This window comes from Crotalus tigris, unplaced genomic scaffold (assembly GCF_016545835.1).
Source record: "Crotalus tigris isolate CLP2741 ecotype Arizona unplaced genomic scaffold, ASM1654583v1 scf7180000024427.8105951120:4207309, whole genome shotgun sequence".
NCBI classification, from domain to species: domain Eukaryota; kingdom Metazoa; phylum Chordata; class Lepidosauria; order Squamata; family Viperidae; genus Crotalus; species Crotalus tigris.
This window is the reverse complement of record NW_024100595.1, coordinates 3,274,243-3,296,585: the sequence shown is the minus strand read 5'-3', so window position 1 is coordinate 3,296,585 and position 22,343 is coordinate 3,274,243. Positions and strand designations below refer to the sequence as shown.

The 22,343-nt window shown below is 43.3% G+C and overlaps 1 protein-coding gene across 1 annotated transcript; it reads left to right on the top strand.

Moving 5' to 3' along the window:
• The first annotated feature begins 949 nt into the window (after positions 1-949).
• STX4 (syntaxin 4) lies at positions 950-21,482 on the top strand. The gene is made up of 11 exons (XM_039330419.1): positions 950-1,354; positions 4,308-4,415; positions 10,352-10,451; positions 11,993-12,067; positions 12,233-12,303; positions 12,398-12,506; positions 17,022-17,098; positions 17,184-17,321; positions 17,795-17,905; positions 18,623-18,754; positions 20,206-21,482. Exons 1-10 carry the CDS (start codon positions 1,325-1,327, stop codon positions 18,701-18,703), a joined length of 900 nt encoding a protein of 299 aa, XP_039186353.1. The 5' UTR covers positions 950-1,324; the 3' UTR covers positions 18,704-18,754; positions 20,206-21,482.
• The last annotated feature ends 861 nt before the right edge of the window (positions 21,483-22,343 follow it).

Genomic DNA, 22,343 nt, shown 5'->3' with positions numbered 1-22,343 from the left:
TCAACCTGTGGGTCAGGACCCCATTTAGGGTCAAATGACCATTTCACGGGGGTCGCCAAACCATGCTGTCCGCCATCTTTTTCCCTAGCTGTCCTACTCCCTCTTATTGGTGGCCACACCCACTTGGGGGTCACCACAACATGGGGAACTGTATTATGGGGTCACGGCATTAGAAAGGTTGAGAATCACTGCATTAGGTCATTCAGGTACTGTTAATATAGCTTTTGGCTAACACAGCTTTCTTTCAGAGATTATGCAGACACATGATTTTTGCTTTTAGTGATTTTTCATTATTATTATTATTATTATACTTTATTCTTCTTTATTCTATTTCTTTCCCACTTTAGTACAATTATGGGAGGAGGACAATTATAGGAAGGGGTGGGTGGGTGGGGGTATTGCTTGTTTCATTCACAGATGAAGTCAGCTACTTTGTTTTTTCCTCTTCAGAGGCTGACTAACATCCTGATAAAAAAAAAAAATCAGCCCCTAAATGATTTCTCATCATGGTACCTGTAGACTGAATTTCTGCTCATCTCTAAAACAGTCAAAAGGAAGCGCGGGAGAAAGGCGGCTATTTGCTTTTTGTGAGAAAGGAGAGCTTAGTGTTGTTTTTTTACTTGTGGTAAGACAATACTTTATCTTTAAAAGTAGAGGCTGGCAGTGCGGTAACCTAATGACTTCGGACAAGAAAATATATTTGAGTAGTTCATTTTTCAGATAAACCGACATTATTTGGCGTATAAACCGGGAATATTAATTAGGAAAAAAAAACCTTAAAGGAAAGAGACACTCTTTGCGTAGCTCTATGGCGCTTTTTAGCAGACGGTTGAAAAGACCTCCGGTTGAGAAAAATGGATTTCCGGCGACGGCCATATTAAATCCGTGAAGTAACGTTTTAGCCCGGTAGTCTGAAAATGCTTCCTGTTTTAAGAACCAACTTCCGGTCGAGAAAGGATGGCGGTCTCTTAAGCTTGCCATTCTCACATAGTTCTACATTCATTATGGGGTTTGATATATTTCCGGTTTGATTGTTTCGGTTTCTCTATTGGCTGGGGGGGGGGGCGAAGGAAGACTGAAAACCGGACCCTCGGAAGGTGGAAGTACGTGCGCATGCGCAGACCGGGACGGTGTGTTACTTAGTCATTGTCCGACCGAGGGGGATTCCTGCCCTCAAGAGCCATCGAGCTGCCAGGAAGGAGGAGTCGGCTAAGAGTCTGCGAGCGTTTCGTGCGCCTGCGCCTTGGGTCCCCTCCGTTCTCTTTTCCCCGCCCTTTCGCCAGTTCAATCTCCGAGGTGTGAAAAAAAAAATAGAAACAAAGCTATGAGAGACCGAACGCAGGAGCTGAGAGAGGTGAGAACGCCGCCCGCGCGCCCCTTTTCACGACGCACGGCTTAGCCCCGCCCACAACGGTCGCGGTTGCGCCTCCCTTCGCGCCACCGGCCGCTCTGGCTTCGCGTTGCCCTCCGCCGCTTCCTCCAGGCTATTCTGTCTTCCTTCCCCCGCCCCCTCCGCAAATTGGGTGGCTTTTCTCACCAACCCCCTCGAGTCAAACCTGCGGCTCATACCCCTTTCCCTCCTGACTCGTAACTTCCTTTCTCCACTGGACCCCATTCACACATCCTCTTTCACCCCCCCCGATTTAGTGGCTCCGTCGTCAGTGCCTGAGGCTGCTTCCTCTTCCTGCCCGGGCAGATAGAAGGTCCTCCCGGGCTGGGATGGAGAAAAACCTGGCTTGGTCCTGCCTCTTCTCTTTCCAGCACAGGAGTGGGAAGAGTGATAATAATCTTATTTAAAATGGCGGCCGCCCCCTTTCTTTCCACCTGGCCTCCCAATGATCTCTGCCCCTTAGCTGCAGTTTTCCCCTCCCTCCTATGCACTGCCTTCTTTCCTTCTCCCGTCCTCTACAGACCCATAGCCTCTCTCTCTCTCTCTCTCTCTCTCTCTCTCTCTCTCTCTCTCTCACACACACACACACACACACACACACACACACACACAAAACCTTCCTCCCTGGTTACTTTTCTTGGCATGGTTGTAGCCCTCCCCCCCAACTCTCCCTTGGCAGTGTCACCCCAGAGAAAGTTTAAGGCCGTGTTTTCTGGACCTTGGCAACTTCAAACTCTGTGGACTTCAATTCCCAGAATTCCCTATCCAGCCACAACTGGCTGGGGAATTCTGGGAATTGAAGTCCACACATCTTCAAAGTTGCCAGGTTTGGAAACGCTAGGTTAAGGGAATGGCTGTCAGCCTAAAGTGACAGAAGCTTGAAAGAGGAAAGATTTGGGAGCCATCCTCAATCTTTGGCACTACAACTCCCCGTACCCGATGCCGGCCGGGCCCTGATAGGAATAGTAAAAGTACCAGGTGAAGCAGGAACTCCCAGGTGGCCAAGGGTCAGCTGCCACTGCCCAATCTAATCTAAAGGCAAGGTGATTGATTAACATCAGTAGGGAGAGCTGACCTGGATTTCCAGGATAAGAATGTGAGCGTGACCTGGTCTTTTGGCATGGAATTGCAGTGGAAGGGCAAGTTTTTATTTTGTCTCAGAGGGGTTTGTAAATGTGTTGGTATAAAATTATTTACGCATTTATTTATGCATGCTTTTTGTTGTCTCAGCAGTTGGCACTAAATCTGTATATTCATTAGACCTGTATTGTGGACTTCCCTTTTGTGTGTGTGTGTGTCCCTTTGACTCAGTCTTGTCTCTTGGCAACTGTTTGGAGAAGTCATTGCAGTTTTTTTGGGCAAGACTTTGGAAGTGGTTTGCAATTGCCTCCTTCATAGCCCGAGAGAAAATAACTGGCTGAAAGTCACTCAAGTAAACATGTACAGGAGATGGACTAAAAATCATGGGCTCCCATTTTCTGGGGTGATGCCTTAAGCCAGGGGTAGGCAACCTTGGCTCTTTTATGCCTCGTGACTTCAACTCCCAGAATTCCTGAGCCAGCCTGGCTGGCTCAGGAATTCTGGGAGTTGAAGTCACGAGTCATAAAAGAGCCAAGGTTGCCTACCCCTGCCTTAAACATACCATAAACTGGCTCTCTGGATTTTCCTTAGTCTTCCAAAATTCTTAAATCCCTGTGTAGCAGAATAAATATTTTACTAAGTACTGATTCAGCATGGCTGCCCTACTGTACCTATAATTATTTTAAAGCATTTTTAAATGTAATTTCTTTTAACCCCAGAAGAGAGCTGATTCCAGCTGCCTGTGGTTTTTGTTGGAAAGGGTATTTGTTTCACAATAAGATGAAAAATAGTTTTATTTCCAGTTAATAGATAGCCTACTAAAATTTTATAAAGGAAGGGAGAGGATTGATTCAACTATTCTCAGAACATAATTGTGGTTCTTAGAGCAAAACCCTACTAATTAATCAGGGCTAGATAATTGTACTACATGGTTAAAATTTTAATTGGCCAAAGCATTTAGCTTAATTAAATAGTAGCAATAGTTCTACTAACTTTCTCTTACATTTTGAGAAAGGAGACTTGTTAGCTTTTGGAAACTCATGATTCTTTAAGAGAATGTGCTGTGCTTGGTGTCTTCTAAAAAACATGTATTTGATGCAACCACAGTTTGAGGACCACTGAGTTATAGCAATGACACAGAATTTCCATGGGAGGAAATTCTTATTGTTTAGCTGAGCAGTTTCCAAACTTGGCAACTCTTAAGACTTGTAGACTTCACTTCCCAGAATTCCTGAGCCCAACCATGCCAAGTTGCCAAAGTCAGCTACATATTTTTTTCCCTCCAAATTCTATAAAATAAATTTATTCTATAATAAAATAATAAAATTCTACATTAAAAGCACTGGTTAACAAGGTGGACTTTTTTTTGGTTAAGCAGTAGCATTAACCTCTGAATTCACACACAAAAGTCTGCACAAACCTTGCAGATTATAGCCTATACGACCAGAAAGAGGAATACAATAAACCCAGTTTCATTTCAGTCATTACAAGTGAACTCTAGATTAATGATTAAGTAAGTAGTTCCTGGGGCTGGGCTACATTAACTGGACTGCAGAAATCTGGATGGGCACTACATGATTGGAAAGACTTTGCATTTTCTGCATCCATTGACGATCCAGATGATGTAGCATTCAACTCAAGGTGGACCTTGACTTAACAACCATTTGTTTAGTGACCAGTCAACATTTCAACAGCACTGAAAAAAATGTCTTACAATCTGTCCTTGCACTTGTGTTGCAGCATCCCTGTGGTCACATGTACCTGCCATGCATGAGGTATGTGTGCTTTCTCAGACATGTTGTACCTGACTTTCTTTCGTTTATTTTCCTTTCTACAGAAAGATGATGAATCCGACAATGAAGATGTTGAACGTGTGGCTCTTGTCATACAGCGTGGATCAGCAAAACACAACTCCCCTGATCCTACTGATGAATTTTTCCAAATGGTATTATGATCTTCTTTCTTGAGCACTTCTTTGTTTTCGCTGTGTGCATGTATAAATAACAGTGAAAGAATTTTTTTTCTCTTTTCTGTAAAAACTCCATTTCTTCCTGTAGCGATTAAAAGTACCCATTTAAACATAGTGACTGCATTCCCTACTAACGCTATAAGACAGAGATGGCGAACCTTTTAGAGACCGAGTGCCCAAACTGCAACCCAAAACCCACTTATTTATCACAAAATGCCAGGGCTGCATCAGCATTGTGGTGCCCTCAGGGGCTGGGGGGGGGCATGGCCCACTGGGTGGGCGTGGTTGCAGTGGTCACAGCAGACTGGGTGAATGTGGCCAGGGCCAGTCCCTCGCCATCTCTGGGGCATCCCCAGGGAGGCCAATGCCGCTTGCTCGCTCACTTCCTGCCCTGTCGCTTCCAAACGCCACATGCTCGCTACTCTGGCGAACTCTGCTGGGGCAACGGCGCGCGTGCCCACAGAGAGGGCTCTGAGTGCCGCCTCTGGCACGCCTGCCGTAGGTTCGCCACCACTGCTATAAGATACCTCCCTCCCCCCTATTGTGAACGGTTTATAGTCCCCTTGCAGGAAAACATTCGCAGCTAGCTGAATTGATCCTGAGTGGCAACAAGGGGAGAATCGGACAGGAATCAGAGGCCCAAATAGCTCAGATTATTTATATTCACTGACTGTGTATCTCAAAGATAGTACAGCTAGTATGCTGACCTAGTAGGAAAGGATCAGTAATGAGAAGAATGGGTTTATCCAAAAACATTCCAATGTTATGCTGTAATTCACACTGTGTCTGCCTCTTTCTTTGTCTGGTCTTTAAAATGCAACAGGCCAAAGATGTATAAGTTGTGGTTCTGCTTTTGCTCAGGGCTGCTCAGCAAGCAACCAGTGCTTTGCTGGAAGTGCAATGTACACTGTGATTGTTTCTATGCTTAATCTGTTTATGTTGTAACTTCAAAGCAATTTGGTTGCTCTGGTGAGCCAGGTTTTGGCCACAACACCCTACTGTTTGATTGCTTGATATGTCCAGTGTTGCAGAAAACATTGTTTTGCTGCTCTAATGCATTGGGAGGACAGGAAAGAAAAAGATAACTTTCAAAGTCCTACGTGATTTGGGTGTCGTGTTGATGATTAGATTATTTTTATAGGATTCTAAAGATATGAATTATAAGAGGCCTTTTCAACCTTTTCACCCATTGTACCACTTTTAGGATATGGCAATATCCAAATACCACCAGTCGCCTAGCAAGGTGTCAAAAACTTGATGACCCCCCCCCCAAAAAGTGATAAAGTACAGGTAGTTCTCGACTTACAACAGTTCACTTAGTGACTGTTCGAAGTTACAATGGCACTGAAAAAAGTGCCCCGCAAGCCACAGCCAAGCAAGACACCTGCTGGCCTGCCCGACGGCCTTCTTCCTCCTGTCCGAGGTTTTCATTGTGAGCATTTCTGTTGGGGATTGGCAGTGGGGAGTGGGGTGGGGGTGTTTGTTTTTTATTCCCCCCGTCTGCTGGGTGGTTGCAGCAGGTTTTGGTCACTTCACATGATTCTGGGACACTGTGACCGTCATAAATATAAATCAGTTGCCAAGCATCTGAATGTAAATCACAAGACCCCTGGAGATGCTGCAACATTCCAGCTGATCGGCGCTTCTTCTGGGCTCAGCAGAAGCGCCAGGATCAGTGCTGCTTTCCAGCTGATTGGTGCTTCTTCAGGGCTCAGCAGAAGCACCAGGATCAGCGCCAAGCTCCAGCTGGAGCCTGGTGCTGATCCTGGCGCTTCCGCTGAGCCCTGATACCCCGATCAGCTGGAAAGCGGCACTGATCCTGGCGCTTCCGCTGAGCCCTGACAGCCCTGCAGCTCCAGCCATCTCTCACTCAGGCTTGTGCGGTGCTGCCACCGGTTCAGCTCATTCCCTTCCCCGCTACCACTTTTTTAGGAGGGTCGCGTACCACCTGCCAGGTGCCAATGTACCACAGGTGGTACCCGTACCACTGGTTGAAAAGCCCTGAATTATAGTAATAGACACATTTTCTTTACATAATTCCTTTTCAATACCAATTACTTGAAAAATTTCTAAGACTCTTTTGACCAGTGTTCATTAGTACCTTGAATTTATTGGTGTGCTGCATTGCTCTCTTAACTGGTGAGAGGAAGGCAACAGTTTGTTGGCTTGTAAAATCTCCAGGATAGATACCAAAACTTATATAGAATAGTGACTTTAGTTGCCACTGATAGCCTATCTGCCCAAATGTCCCAAAACTTGAAAGAAAAAAAAAAGTAGTTATGCTGTTCATGAAATCAAGAAAAGGAGGAAGAGTGCAGTGGATCTGAATGAAGCTTGGGTGTGTTCTGAAAGAGCATGGTGATGAATACATGCATGAAAGCAAAGGTGTGGGTTTAGTTATGAATGACAGAATTAAAATGTATGTTAGCAATTATGTATTGGTATTACTGGTTTGCCATGAGTATGTATGAAAATAGGTTGGTATTAGGCTACAGTCCACAGAATGGGGTTAACAAAAAGAATCTGGAATGAATTTTGGGGAACAGTGGACAACAGTTGAAACAAGGTACAACAATACTCCTGTCAAAAAAATATATATGAGCCATTCAAAGACCCAGGAATATCTTGGGGAATATCTGCTTAGGAAACGATCTGTATTTTGAATATGTTAAGAATAGATTTATTTTTGCATATGCATGAAAAAGAAATAAAATCATGGGGAATGCAGACAAAATAAGAAAATGCTTGAAGGAAGATTTTATAGATTTGTATGGAAATTACAATAATATGTTGAAGGGTGAAGTTAAATGCTTTTAAAGTTAGTGCCCCCCCCCCAAAAAAAGAAGGGTGAAAAGAAAGTTGTAAATCTTTTGATAATGTAGAAAAATAGTGAAGCTGCCAATTAAGATGGTGTGCCTGGGAAAAATTAAAATACGGAGTGGCCATTCAACGTATTTGTGAATATTGCGTTCATATCTGACTTGAGAAAGAAAATGCTGTTATTTTCCTACACCTAGAGAAAAATGCAATTATGTAAATGCAGCACACACACCCCAAGCAGGATTAGTTTAAGTGCTTGGGAAGATGTTTAGCAGAACTTTGACAGAAAAAATATGACGGTGAGCAAAAGTGCATTGATTGTTGAGGGTATGTAGATCAGGCTTATTATTTTCAGCAGGACGTTGACTATGTGAATAGGATATATATATATATATATATATATATATATATATATATATATATATATATATATATATATATATATATATATATATATATATATATATATGTTGGTTTAGAGAAAAATCTATCATAAAGTAAATAACTTGCATAATGAAACGTTTTGCCTGAATGGACAACTGGCCACAGCTGACTCGCCATGGCTGTCTCACAATGGCTGACTTACCACAGGATAATTCAACATGGGACAGCTCAAGAGAGGGACAAGTGGATAGTAGTGAACCTTGTCTCACTTTATATTTGTATCTTCTCAGCTCAGACATCCTTGAACCAAAGGATTGAGTTACTCTTGTCTCTCTCTCTTGAGTTATCCCACATGTTGAATTGTCCCACAGCGAGTCAACCAGGGCGAGTTGTCCCATTCCACTCTCGAATGTGGAGTTGCAATTTGTGGTGATATACGTTTGCCAAATACAGTTAGAGTGGTATACAATAGAAACGTGTGAGAAAAACTGAATGCTTTAGTACATAGTTGATGTGATATTGCGGCGGGACAAGGCTATATAAGAAATCCCTCTGCTTGTTTAATCTGTTTATGGGTAATTGTATAAGAAGTGTAGCGCCTGTAGTGTCGGTAAAAATACGCCGGATGGGAATGAGAACGTGCGTGTACTTTTGCCTGCAGATGAGCCTGCGGGGTTAAATGAGAACTCAAGATGATTTGCAGCTCACGCTGGACCGTATGAGGAAAAAGAATGGATCTGAAAAGTAATGCATTAAAGATGGAGGTTTTATGTAACGTGAAAATGGAGTGAACATTTGTGGGTTTATTTATAAGAAGGGAAAACTAAAGTAGATTAATGTGTACAGTGCGTCTTAATAAAGTGCTTGCCGAAAATGGACAGAGGAAATTTAAGAAATGCAAAAAGTGGTCAGAAATTGAAAGTGGTACAGGTAGTCCTCAACTTAACGGCCACAATTAAGCCCAACATTTCTGTTGCTAAGTAAGACCCTGGTTAAGTGAGTTTTGCCCCATGGTACGGCCTTTCTTGCCACAGCTCTTCAGTGAATTACTGCAGTTGTTAAATTAGTCACACGGTTGTTGAGTGAGTCCAGCTTCTTCCCCGTGGACTTTGCTGGTCAGAAGGTCACAAAAGGTGATCCTGTGATCCAAGAACACCATCAGTACACGCCAATTGCCCGGCGTCTGGATTTGGATCACGTGACCGTGGAGGATGCTGCAGTGGTCATAAGCGTGAAAAATGCTCGTGTCCCTTCTTCCAGTGCTGTTGTATTTTTGAACGGTAACCAAATGAATAGTTGTAAGTCGAGGACTATCTGTATGGTGCACTATTGGTTGTTGAAAGAAATAAAAACTGGCATATAAAAACATGCCGCTGCCCACTTTGCTGCCTGGTAGACCTCACTTAACTCCCACAACTGGGACCGGCAATTCTGTCACTAAGTGACATAGTCATTAAGCAAGACGTGCGATTGTGACTTGAAATCTTCCAGTTTCTCCGTTAACTCAGCTTGGCTATGAAGTGGGCAAATGGTTGCAGGGACGCTGCAGTGGCCATAAGACAGAGGACAGGTTGTAAAGTTAATTTTCCAGTGCTACAGTAACTTTGAATGGTTATTAAAAAGGGCGGTTATTAAGTGAAGACTACCTGTAATTATTTTCTTCTGAAATACTTAAAAAATATTTATAGAACAGTGGTGGTGAACCTATGGCACACGTGCCAGAGGCGGCACTCAGAGCCCTCTCTGTGAGCACAGGCACCATGCCCTGGAGATGACAACCGTTCCTCTTCAACCAGCCACCCGCTAACTCACGGAGGTCCCACATGGCCGGGTGTATCCCAGCATGGCTGGTTTCCCTCCCCCTCGTCCCATCCCTCCTGGCCTCACATGCTCTCCTTTTCCTGGGCACAACCCACTGCATCGCCTCCTCAGCTGTCGGCCGGCTGTCCAGCTCAGAGGCGGCTTCTCTGAACTGCTGGCGGCAGGCTGCGGAGCCCCAGAGTGTGCCGGTTGAGGGGCCAGCAGGCTTTGGCTGCTGATGTCGGCCCCCTTGCGCTTACTGGCCTCTGTGTGCAGGGGCCGATGGTGTCAGACACCAGACGCCCCGGCCCCTGCCTCGCCTTGCCCTGCGAAAATGGCACCCCCGCCCTGCCTCGCCTTGCCTCGCCTTTCCCCGCAGGACAAGCCTCCTGCCCACTGCCCCACCTGCCAGAGACCTCCTGGATCTCCCCCAATCCTGCCCAGCCCCCACAGGCATCCCTTCCTATGAGCAACATCGAGGTGACCGCGCCCACCTTGGCCACACCCACCCAGTCTGCCATGACCACCACACCCATGCCCACCCAGTGGACCACACCCACCTGGCATCAAATAAGTGGGTTTTGGGTTGCAGTTTGGGCACTCGTCTCTAAAAGGTTGGCCATCAACCTAGAACAGTGATTCTCAGCCTTTTTTTCACCATGGACGTCCTTTAAATACCTTTTTTGGCCACGGACCACGGCCACGGATCCTCAATACTTAAATCATAACATTTCTTCAAGATTTCACAGACCCCCCCCCTCCCCGTGATGACATCATGGACCACAGGATGAGAACCACCGACCTAGAAGAACCAGTTGTATCATCAGTGTTTCTGAGCTCTCTGAGATAAGGCCAAGATTTAGTAATTGATATTGACCTTTTCATTATGTCATTTAACCCCTTTATAGACACGTGGCATCCGTGAAGCCTTGAAGAAACTGGAAAGCAAAGTGAAGGACCTAGAGAAAAACCAGACTACAATCATGGCTTCACCCATCCCCGATGACAGTAGGTTTCCAATGATTATGTTTCAATCTGCCAGCGTATAACCTGTGGGCTTAAATATATACGGCATGTTGCAGGCCGTTGCTTATGAGGTGACGCGTTCCAAAATTACAAACAGAAAACTAACTGTAAATGCTGCAGTCCCTCTTTAAAGCTTGGTTAAACTAGAACCGAGGCTTAAGATGACGTGGCAAAGGAAATACCATCTTTGAGAAGAAATTAGCGGAAAAAGGAAACATGCTTCAAACAGGAGACTTACACAAATGAGGCAGCAAGGAAGATTAGTCAGTGTTGATCAAGAAAGCAAGAGACCTTTGGTTAGTTGAGAGTAAGAATCAGGAATAGAAACCAGTGTGGTTGACTGTAACAAGAACTGAAAGAAAGTGAGTTGGGTTTAAGATAGATTTAAAAACAAGGGGAAGGAATTTGTGCTGTGAATAGAGTCAGAAGAATTATTTTGGCAGTAGGATTCTTAGTAGAAATAGAAGAACTGAGGTTTGGAGAGAGAAAGAGAAAGAGAGAGACTACTGAAGAGAAATAACTATAAAGTACAGGGAGTCTTCACTTCCTGGCTGCCTTGCTAAATGACCATTGAGAATTATGTCAGCATAAAAAAAAAAGGTTTTGAAATCAACCCTTGCATTTATGGCCATCGTAATCATGTGATCACCATTCGGGCCATTTCAGAACTGGCTTGCAACAACAAACCGTGTTAATAGAGAAGACAGAAATAAAATTATAAACTGTGGTCATGTGATATTTCGCTTAGGCAGTTGAGGCACTTAGCAACAGAACTGCCACTACCAATTGTGGTTACTAAGCTAGAGCTACCTATACAGAAGAAAATAAGCAGTTATGAATCAGACTTTTCAGCAAAGGAATAAAAGAGACAAGATTTTTGCAGGATTGTTCAGGAAGAAGTTGGTGTGACGTACAATGGATTGCAGCTGGCAATAGCACTTAGACTTATATACTGCTTCACGCTGCTTTACAGCCCTCTCTAAGCGGTTTACAGAGTCAGCCTGTTGCCCCCAACAATCTGGATCCTTGTTTTTACCGACTCCAGAAGGATGGAAGGCTGAGTCAACCTTGAGCTGGTCTGAATTGAACTCCTGGCACAATTAGCCCGCAATACTGCATTCTAACCACTGCGTCAACAACAGCAGTTCTTGCTTAGCGACTGCCTCAGACAACAACTATTCCTAGTTACAGTGAAAAGTAACTTTCTGACTAATTGCCCACATTTACACCTCTCTCCCAGTCAGAGGCTTACCATTATAGTTGGTTGATAGGGGTCTCCTGTGTAAAATCACAAACAGTCATGATCACATCATTTTTCGCTTTGTGGCTGCTTAATTGGGTTGAGGGTCCCTATTGCTGTCGCTAAACAAGGACTAAATTTGTTCCCCTCGTTTACAGATAGTCCTGATTAGTTTTCTGGAGGAAAAGTGGGGGGGGGGCAGTGTAGCTCAGTTACAAAGCTTGCAAGAATTGGATACGATGAAAAATAGCACCTTCTTGAATTTTCACTTGTGTTTTCTTAGACATGAAGCAAGGCCTACAAAAGCTGCGCGAAGAGATTGAGCAGTTGGCGAAAGACACCAGAGTCCGTCTGAAGAGTGAGTGCGCACAACTTATGAGGAAAACAAAGAGGGTTGTATCTTGACTCTTCGGCTGGGGAATTAGTATCTAGTGCTCTGAAAAATTAAATATTTTAATCCTCAGATCTCTCTTTCTTGAAATAAGCATTACAATCTCATTGTAGCCACTTTTTAATTATGTAGAAATTGAGCCTACGAAGGAGGAACAAGATGAGAACAGAAATTCATTCAACAACCGAATGAAGAGAAATCAGGTGAGAAGCAAAGCAATTGGTGGCCTTGATGGGGGAAGCAAGGTGAGGAGGCGGAAATGGTCTGCATAACTCATTATGTACATTTCTGCTTCAGCATGGGATCCTTTCCCAACAATTCTTGGATCTCATCAATAAATGCAACACCATACAGTCTGACTACCGAGACCGAAATCTGGAGCGCATCAAACGGCATCTACAGATTAGTGAGTATTTGTGGTTGCCTTTGCTAGGCACAGAAAATACTGCATTTTAATGTCAAATCATCTTGTAGGATTGCCCCAAATCATGGGCCTGCTGCAGAAAGAATGTGACAGCCAAAAATACTTGGATATTTTATGGCTAAGGCAAGTCCCAGAGGGTGGCCAGATAGCTACTGGGCCAGATTCAAAATTTTAGTTATTTGGGACAAAGATACCTAAACTCCCCTAAATTCAGCTGAAGATGGTAGCCTGGTAACGAAACGTTTGGAAACAAACCCACAAGCTCAGAGAACGAACCTTCACCCTCATCCTACACCTGAGCTACAGATATTTGCCACTATTGCAAATAAAGATACCTGTTAGAGAATCTCGGTTATAGATCTGGTCAGTTACTGAGATTATCATGCATTTATTCAGAAATCTGGCAACTGCTCACAGATGGGCCTTAACGATGGTGCCTCCATTCTAGAATGTTCTTTCTCTGGACATTTGAGAGACACCAACTTTTAGGGTTTTATAAAGAATACATTACATCCCTTTAATATATTAGTTATCATTATATACTTTTATTGCTGCTTTTGTTGTATTTTTTAAAGTAATTTCATTAAAGATTATAATTGCAACAATAAAAACCAACACAAACTGGAAGAAAGTAAAAAAATTAGGAAAAAATAAAAGTGCTAAGGAAAAGAAAAAAATGTAAAAGAAAAGAGTAAAGAAAAAGAAATATATAAAGAAGTGACTTCCAGCCTTCATCATAACAAGTATAAACAATTTTAATACTTTTTCACCTCTTACTTTACAACCAATGATCTCTTCATCCCATGTTCCATTTCTTATCTATAAATAAATCCATAAAGCATCATCATTTCAGTCCTGGTATCAGCAAAAGGCCTTTAAAAGTTGTCAGAAATAACATATCTGTTTTAACCTTGATCAAATAAATCAACTTCATATTCCTTTCTTTTACTTCTAACAGTCTTAATTTTAGTCCACTCAAGTACTCTTGTAGAACTAATTCTTATTTTTTAATCCTTCCCACAAGTTTCATTCAAGCTTTAACTAACCTCTTTTGTAAATTTAATATGACAGAATTATCCAGATCACTTTCTTTATTTATTATTGGTAATTCTCTTTTAACTTTTAAAATATCAATGGATTACATTTTTATGTCTGATGAAACAACTTTTTCCATGTCATTCTTGTATCCTGTCAATTGTAGATCCCTTTCAGTGTCTCTATCTTGTCAGATAAAACTTGTTTCTCTTCTGTCATTTCTTCCAAAATATTTTTTTGGACATGGCTTATCTATAGAAGCAAATATCGCTATTAACATTGTTGATAATTAATTTCTGATTCCATTTTTCAAAAGCACCCTTCAATGTTTCCAGTGTTAAAATATTTTGCATTGTTCTGTAGTTGTTCAATCGGGCTGATGTATTTTCTCCTTTAATTAAATCTTTAGCTGCCTTTTTAGTCCCAATTTTTAAAATCTTTTTATCTCTTTATGTTCAAAACAAGTCTGCTTCCCTATGGGAAAAATTTCTTATAACTAATTTGCAAAATATTATTTCCAATTTGTCTGGATCCTTTCTAAAATCAGCTTTTTGCTATTTATTTCAAATTCCTTAAGCTTTCAGTTAAATTTTTCTTTCATTAACGATTGAAAGCAAACCCTACCCGGTGTTTCCAGATTTGTCAGTCCAAAGGTTCTAATAGCTGAAAAGTAGTTAATACACAGTTTTCTGATTAGAAAAAAAAGTATGTGAACTTAGTATTTTTTTAAAGGAGCCAACCACAGCTTGAGCAAAATGTTTTACCTCATCTCCCAGTACTCAAAACCCATCCGAGACACTTATTTTGAGGTTTCCTCACAAGGAGCAACTGTCTGGAGCACTTTGTGGCAATTACCTCACTTTGTCTGGAGAGGTTAATAAAGCCAATCGACTCACCAGAGCTTCATTGCTTGTCACGATTGTCTGTTTTACTTTTCAAAAGCCATCTTCAGCCCACCATTTCATCCTCCAGAAGTCAGTATTTTTTATTGTAAATTGCTTCCAGATGCTTCAGTGTAGGAAGCAATATAAAAAAAAATATATTCAATAAATAAGGGAGAATGTCCAAATGTGATATTCTATTTTCTATACTCTTTCTCTTTAAAGAGATAGCGGTTAAAAAAGCAGGAATGTTGTGTTCTGTTCCATGAATGGAATGACCATTAATTTAACTGAAAGAAGGGTTTTTTTTTAAACTCTTAGCTCTGTCAGTGAATATAGAAATAGAAAAATTATGCAGAACAAACTAATATGCAAATTTAATGTTCATTATGCATTTTAAACGCAATTTGTTTTCTTGGAAAAGAGTTAGAGAGGCTTTTTAAAAAATGCATGGCCCTGTAGCCTAAGACTCAGGAGCATACTGTAATGTAACTCTGAGACCTGCCCATCTGAGAAATTAAGGGAACATTCTGGAAGGAAAATGAAGCATTCCATTGCCAACCTGTTCCATTTTGTGATTTGCTGTCAAATCCCCACCAACATAATTGTTTGGATGTCCATGTGTGAAAAGAAGTGTGAACTCCACCGTTGAAGAATATCACATGATTTTCCAGCATCCTAAAGCTGGCCTAAGTAGTCTGTTTAAATTCAATTTATACATCCGATACATTCTTTGTAGGCCTGAGTGTAGTCGGGGACAAGATAGGCCATAGCATGCTAAGAACAGCAACAACAACTAGGCACCTTGCTCCTGTAAAGCTCAAAACTAGCATTGACAGGTTTCCAGTTGTGAGAGGAATGAAGTTTGGTTTTTATTCTCCCCTGTCTGCTGGGTGGTTGCAACAGGCTTTGGTCACTTCACGTGACCCTGGGACACTGTGACCATCATAAATATGAATCAGTTGCCAAGCATCTGAATGTAAATCACAAGACCCTGGAGAGGCTGCAACATTCCAGCTGATCGGCGCTTCTTCTGGGCTCAGCAGAAGTGCCAGGATCAGTGCCGCTTTCCAGCTGATCGGCGCTTCTTCTGGGCTCAGCAGAAGCGCCAGGATCAGCGCCGAGCTCCAGCTGGAGCCTGGCGCTGATCCTGGTGCTTCCGAGCCCTGATAGCCCTGCAGCTCCAGCTGACTCTCGCTCAGGCTTTTACGTCTTTGTGGCTGATTTCAGGCATCAGCCTACTAAAAGTGAGAGAACATACCACCTAGTCCAGGGATAGGCAACCTTGGCTCTTTTATGACTCGTGGACTTCAACTCCCAGAATTCCTGAGCTGGCATGGTTCAGCTTGGGAACTCCCTTTCCCCTCAGCATGGCTGGCTCAGGAATTCTGGGAGTTGAAGTCCACAAGTCATAAAAGAGCCAAGGTTGCCTACCCATGACCTATTGTGTTCTTCAGCAAGGTGGAAAGGCATCAGACCCACAAGAAAGGGGTAAATGCCTATTTTATAGTCCAGTACCTGGGATCCTCATTCTCAATATCTGTTTTTTAAAAAAAAAAAAAAAAAAAAAACAGGAAGGACAACCTAGAATCATAAGACTGGAAGGGATCTTGGAGATCTTCTAATCCAGCCCTCTGCCCAAGACAGAAATCCTTATACCATCCCAGACAAAATCTTTTCTTGAAAAACCTCCAGCCCCAAAATTGCATGTGCCATTAGTCTCCCTACCTGTAGCCCTTTGAAGCCCATTTGACCACGATTTCTTAAAAATCATTGGAAGCTTATCCAATGTAAGCCATAAAAGAGTTAAAAGCCTGTCCCTTCTCAAAAACGTTTGATACATTCTTCCTGGGAGAAATTTACTAAAGTTTCTAGGGTTATTTTTTTATCTTCCACCTCTAAAGGTTCAGTTTTATAAAGCCCTTCAGCAATGTGTGCTATTTATATATTAGCCAAGTCATTATCCCTCAGATAGGTAGTATTTGAGGGATAATGCCATCCTTTAAAGCAGCGCCCCTCCCCAACCTTTTGGGCACTAGGGACTGGTTCCATGGAGAGAGGTTTTTCTGTGGCCTGGAGGGTGTGTGATTTCGTGTGCTGCCTACATCCCAGGGATGGGGCTTTGCTTGTTTGTGCGGCCCGGTTTCTGGCATTCCATGGATCGGTGGTGGGCCACGGACTGAGGGTTGGGGACCCCTGCTTTAAAGCACTATTTCTTAACCGTGGAAACTTCAAGATGTGTGAACCAACTCCTCGGTGTTGAGCAACAAAGCCGATGTCAGCCAGTTGTGAAATACAGAGGGTTTTTAGCCCTAACCTTATCGGGTTCTCTGCCTTCCAACTATGCAGTTTGCCACAAGAGAGCGTTTGGGGTGCAGATAACCTCAAAATTCCAGTGCACCCCTTGGCTTTTGGGTCTTTACGCTTCAGATAGATCCCCTACTTTTTTGGATTCTGTTCGCAGGGCAAAACAAGGGTCAAACTGCTGGAGAAAAGATACTTTGAACTTCATTTCCCTTTTCTGATGGGAGATTGAAAAGCTTCTTGACATTGACACTGTATTTTTTTTTATTCCCTCCAGCTGGTAGCACGGTGGTATCTGATGAACAGCTGGATCAGATGCTGGAGAGCGGTCAGACAGAAGTATTTATTTCAAATGTGAGTATCAGAATGTTGGGTCCTTTGAAAGAAGGAAAAGGGCTCTAAACAAGGGGATTAATCTACGTCACCCTTTTTCATGCAGCTCATGAAGGACACCCAAGTGACAAAGCAGGCTCTGAACGAGATCGAAACCAGACACAGTGAAATTCTGAAATTGGAGCGCAGTATCCAGGAGCTGCATGACCTGTTTATGTTCCTGGCTACAGAAGTGGAGCTGCAAGTATGAAGTGGGGGGGGAGGGGCAGGAGAAAATTAAGGGGATTGGGGGTGGGGAAATGATCTGGTCAGACTTTGTTGAATCAGACCTTTAGCCCGATCACCTTAGTCAGGTTGACGCTGATCACCTGTAGCTTGTTGTGGCGTCAGGGATCTCTCCCAGGCTTCTTCTCCCAAGCATCCAGTCTCCCTCCTATCAGTTGTCAAGTAGACTTCCTGCGTGTGCTTTCTAGGAGGTTTTACTCACTATTAATGATGCAAAGGTTGAGCTGCTAACCTTTGGACATTTTTAAACCGCCATTTGTTTGCTTTGTTTTTTCTCTGCCACTAGTTGTCCCCCAATTTCACGGTCGGGCTGCGGAGGCACCTCTTATAGTCTTTCTCTTCTTTTTCTGTCCATCAGTTCTGCCCCCAGAACTGGTTATGTTTGCCCGAAAGCTTCTTATATCTAAATGTCCCCTTTTTGATTCCATCTAGGGAGAAACGATTGACAGGATAGAGAAGAACATTCTAGACTCCGGGGACTACGTCAAGAAAGGGCAGCAGCACCTTCACACAGCTCAGGAGAATCAGAAGAAAGCACTCAAGGTAAACCGCCCGCCCCCCCCCCATCTTCAGCCCCCACAGGTAGCCCTCAGATTACGACCACAGCTGAGCCCGAAATTTCTGTTGCTAAGTCAGACGTTTGTTAAGGGAGTTTTGTCCCATCTTTCTTGCCACCGTTGTTCAGTTAAGTAACATGGTTATTAAGCGATTTGATTTGTCAGAAGCTTGCAAAAAGTGATCACATGAGCCTGGGACATTGCAGCCGTCATAAATATGAGTCATTTTGCCACGGGTTTGAATTTTGATCCCTTCACCATGGCGATGCTGCAGTGGTTGTAAGTGTGAAAAACTGTCATAAGTCACTTTTTTCCAGTGGAGTTGTAACTTCGAATGGTGACTAAAAGAATTGTTATAAGTCAATTACCTGTATTAAAGTGTGCACATTCTATAAAATGAAATACCTTTCAACTTGCATCTTAACAAGGGTTAACTCTCCTGGGAGTTTTTTCTTTCAATTTTGGGTGGGGTGGGAAACATTTGGAATCGCCGCAGTCCAAAATAGCTAGTAGCACACGGTGACATCTCGGAGATATGAAAGGTGCGTTGAGCCAGTACGCTGTGGGTAAGGAAATTTTCATAGTTCCTCTGCAATTCCCTGAAGCCAGCAGAGAGAGGATCCAGCACAGCAGGAGCTGAGATGCTTCCCCATCTGTATCTCTTCACCTCTTTTTGCCTTCTCTCTGTTTTGGGGCTCTGCAGAAGAAGTTCATGATTGGCATCTGCTTGACCATCACAGCACTCATCATTATTATCATCATCATCCTGGCCGTTACACTTTAGAAGGACTCCCCACTGGTGTCTTCCTTCATGCTGCATGATCAAAGCCTGGCGGTACGTAGAAAGAGATGAAACCCCCCCAAAATGCGGCGGGGTTAAACTTGGTTGGCCCACTGAGCAGGCTTGAACAGAGACCTGGTGACGAGATGCATCCCTAAAAGTGCTTTATATTATAATTTATGAAATGATATTCAAATTATAAATTACATAAATGTGAGCAAAAGAAAAGGGCCGTAGCCATTTAATGAGAGGAGGAAAGAGGGGTGTGTGTGTGTGTGTATAGGTCTTTGGTTATTCGGGTTTTCTCCCGCGTAAAATTGGAAGTGTCTTGCCGACGTTTCGACAAAGTCCCATTCGTCATCTTCAGGCTAGTGTTTTCAGCTTCGTGCGTTGCTTCTCGAAGCACGAAGCTGAAAACACCAGCCTGAAGATGACAAATGGGACTTTGTCGAAATGTCACCAAGACACTTCCAATTTTACGTGGGAGAAAACCCGAATAACCAAAGACCTACATACAAACACCCGCGAAAAACTCAGAAAACATATATATATAATAAAGTTGGAAGGGACCTTGGAGGTCATCTAGTCCAACCCCCCCCATGATAGCAGTATTCCAGTATCTCAGGGGCTGCCACAAAGAAGAGGGAGACAAGCTATTCTGCAAGGCGCCTGAAGGCAGGATAAGAAGCAACGGATGGAAACTAATCAAGGAGAGAAGCAACCTAGAACTAAGGAGAAACTTCCTGACAGAACAATTAACCAGTGGAACAACCTGCCTCCAGAAGCGGTGAATGCTCCAACACTGGAAGTTTTAAGAAGAAACTGGACAGCCATTTTGTCAGAAATGGTATAGGGTTTCCTGCCTAAGCAGGGGGTGGACTAGAACTCCAAGGTCCCTTCCAACTTTATATCTATATATATATATATAATATATATATATATATATATATATATATATCTATATATATATGTTTTCTGAGGTTTTCGCGGTGTTTTGTATGTAGGTTCTTTGGTTATTCGGGTTTTTCTTCCCACGTAAAATTGGAAGTGTCTTGGCGACGTTTCGACGAAGTCTCATTCGTCATCTTCAGGCTGGTGCTTTCGGCTTCGTGCTCCTAGAAGCACGAAGCCGAAAGCACCAGCCTGAAGATGACGAATGAGACTTCGTCGAAACGTCGCCAAGACACTTCCAAAGACCTACATATATATATGTGTGTTTGTGTGTGTGTGTGTGTATGTGTCCCATGTCTCCTGGAAGGAATTGAAAACCTTGGAAAGGTTTATTGTACAAGTTAGGCACCTGAGTAGGCTAGGGGTGGGCGGCTGTGGCTCCTTTGCAACCTGTGGACCAACTCCCAGAATTCCACGCTGGCTCAGGAATTCTGGGAGTTGAAGTCCATAGGTTATAAAAGGGCTATAGATGCCCACCCCTATATTAAGAGCTTTTCTGTTGGGGTCAGAATAGAAAGAGTCACTCTTTGGAATTGTTTTTCTCTTCTTTTTAGGATTTCTGCTGAGCCTCATCTCTATCCTGGAATTGTTCCCCCATCACTGGGGAGGCCTTTGCACTACAGATGACCGGTAGGGCCCCTCCAGTCTTGAAAGCACATGCTGCCTACGCCTAGAAACCTCCCTTACGTTCAAAACCACGTCCAGGTGCCTATAACAGTCATAACGGTCTCTGCTCCTTTGGTTTTGACCTTTCTGGTTTATTTTTGAAAGGTTTTCCTCAATGTATATTGTAGTCTTGACTCATCCTTGTGGAAACTGTAATCAGTCGCTTCCGTGAAAGTATCCTCAAAGAAAGAATCCTTTTTTTGTTGTTGTTGTTTATTCTTGTAAAGACGCAACAAAGCAACTCCACAAGCAAGCCTAGTTTTCCTTTTACTGATCATGGCACTTCCCCCCCACCCCCAGTTCTCTCCCAGGGCCGGCTTCAGCACCTTCCTCAACCTGTCACAGTTCATGCCGTGTCACTTTTAAAAAAATGGCTCCTCCCCACACAAAACTTTCTATGTTCACCAGAGAGCAAAGGAAGATAAAAGATTATTCTGCAGAGGTTGGAGCAGATCCTTGATCCTTCCCACCCTATGCTCAGCCATGCGGGGTGGAAAATCTACTCTTCATCCTGAGCTGGTTTGTTGGATTTTTCTCCTTGTCTTAGAGAACACAACCTATTTTGATAAGAGTATGGCAGACGAACGCATCCTGGTTCATTCTTGGCTGAAATATTCGGGTTGCCAAGCTATTTTCCAATTATCTTTAGAGTTTTTGCTGTGTCTTTTCTCCACCTACGTGCCTTGGGAAATCGTGTGCGTGCAACTGTTGGTCGTGACCACAAATTACTTCATTCTCCTTCTTGGATCTTTTAGTCCTGATAAATAACCCAGTGCCAACTTTTAAAAGGATTGAGAGTGAACTCTACAAACTTTGGCCCTTATGGGGCTTGCAGAGATCTGGAATCCAGATGGCCTAAATATCATGTTCAGAGGTCTCTCGAACATTCTAGCAAGGAGTAACGGTCAAGTCACCTGTTGTCTTTCCCCACACAAGTCTAGCTAAATTATGTTGGGAAATCATGATACAAGTGGAAATTAGTATCTCCTGGTCCTGTCTCTAAAAATCTAGTACTTTTGTATTTTGGAAAAAAATATATATATCAGAGAATTAAGCTTCCCCCCCCCCCAATTCCCTTGAAGTCTCAATGTATTCGAAAGTAGACTGACACAGATTATTTTGTAATATAAAAATAAAAGCACTTTTAAAAACAGTTACAAAGTAGTTTGTCTCTTTAAATCCTAAAGAGAGACACTTCTTCTCGATCAGATCTTCAGAGGCCCTGGCTTCTGGCTACTGCTACTAAACGCTGGGTTGGTCTATAACAGTGGTGGTGAGCCTATGGCATGGGTACCAGAGGCAGCACTCAGAGCCCTCTCTGTGGGCATGCACGCCATCACCCCAGTCCTAGCCCTTCAGCTGGGTTTTATAAAACCTTTTCGCTTTAGCCCTCTGCCACCATGTGCAAAAAAAAAAAGGTTCAATCAGTCAATCAATTTCAACCTGTGGCGAGAAAAAAAAAAGATCTCGCAAAGTTAGAATGGATTGATTGAACTTTTTAGTCCCACCCAGTCTGCCGTTACCATTGAAGCCATGCCCACCCAATGGGCCACACCCACCCAATGGGCCACGGCCACCCGGCACCCGATGATACATAGGTGGGTTTTGGGTTGCAGTTTGGGCACTCAGTCTCTAAAACGTTTGCTATCACTGGTCTATAATGAGGTCTCCCTCATGTGCGATTTGGAAATGGAGATGATTTAATCCTAGATGAGAGGATCAATCTGGCATGTATTACCAAGACCTGGCTGGGGCCAGAAGTGGGAAAGGACATTTCAGAAATGTGTATCGAGTGTGGCATCAGCCAAGATGTCGGGGCACGAGTAACGATGTGATGGTCACCTGGACGTTTCTTAAGTCTCTCGGGAGCTTTGTTCCAGATTGCTGGATGTGAGACCCCGTTCATTTAAGTCAGGGTCTATGGATCATTTGGGATTTGCTAGTGTATCAAAAGCCTTCCTTTTCCAGAGCAACCTCCGTACCTGAGCTGCTGGACTCCATTGCTAGATGAAGCTTGCAAGAAGCC

What these genes read in the sequence shown, in the direction of transcription:
- STX4 (XM_039330419.1), top strand. Translation starts at nt 1,325, where the DNA reads ATGAGAGACCGAACGCAGGAGCTGAGAGAG. An exon ending in ACCGAATGAAGAGAAATCAG is followed by an intron (nt 12,304 to 12,397) that starts GTGAGAAGCAAA and finishes TTTCTGCTTCAG; the next exon opens with CATGGGATCCTTTCCCAACA. An exon ending in CAAACGGCATCTACAGATTA is followed by an intron (nt 12,507 to 17,021) that starts GTGAGTATTTGT and finishes TATTCCCTCCAG; the next exon opens with CTGGTAGCACGGTGGTATCT.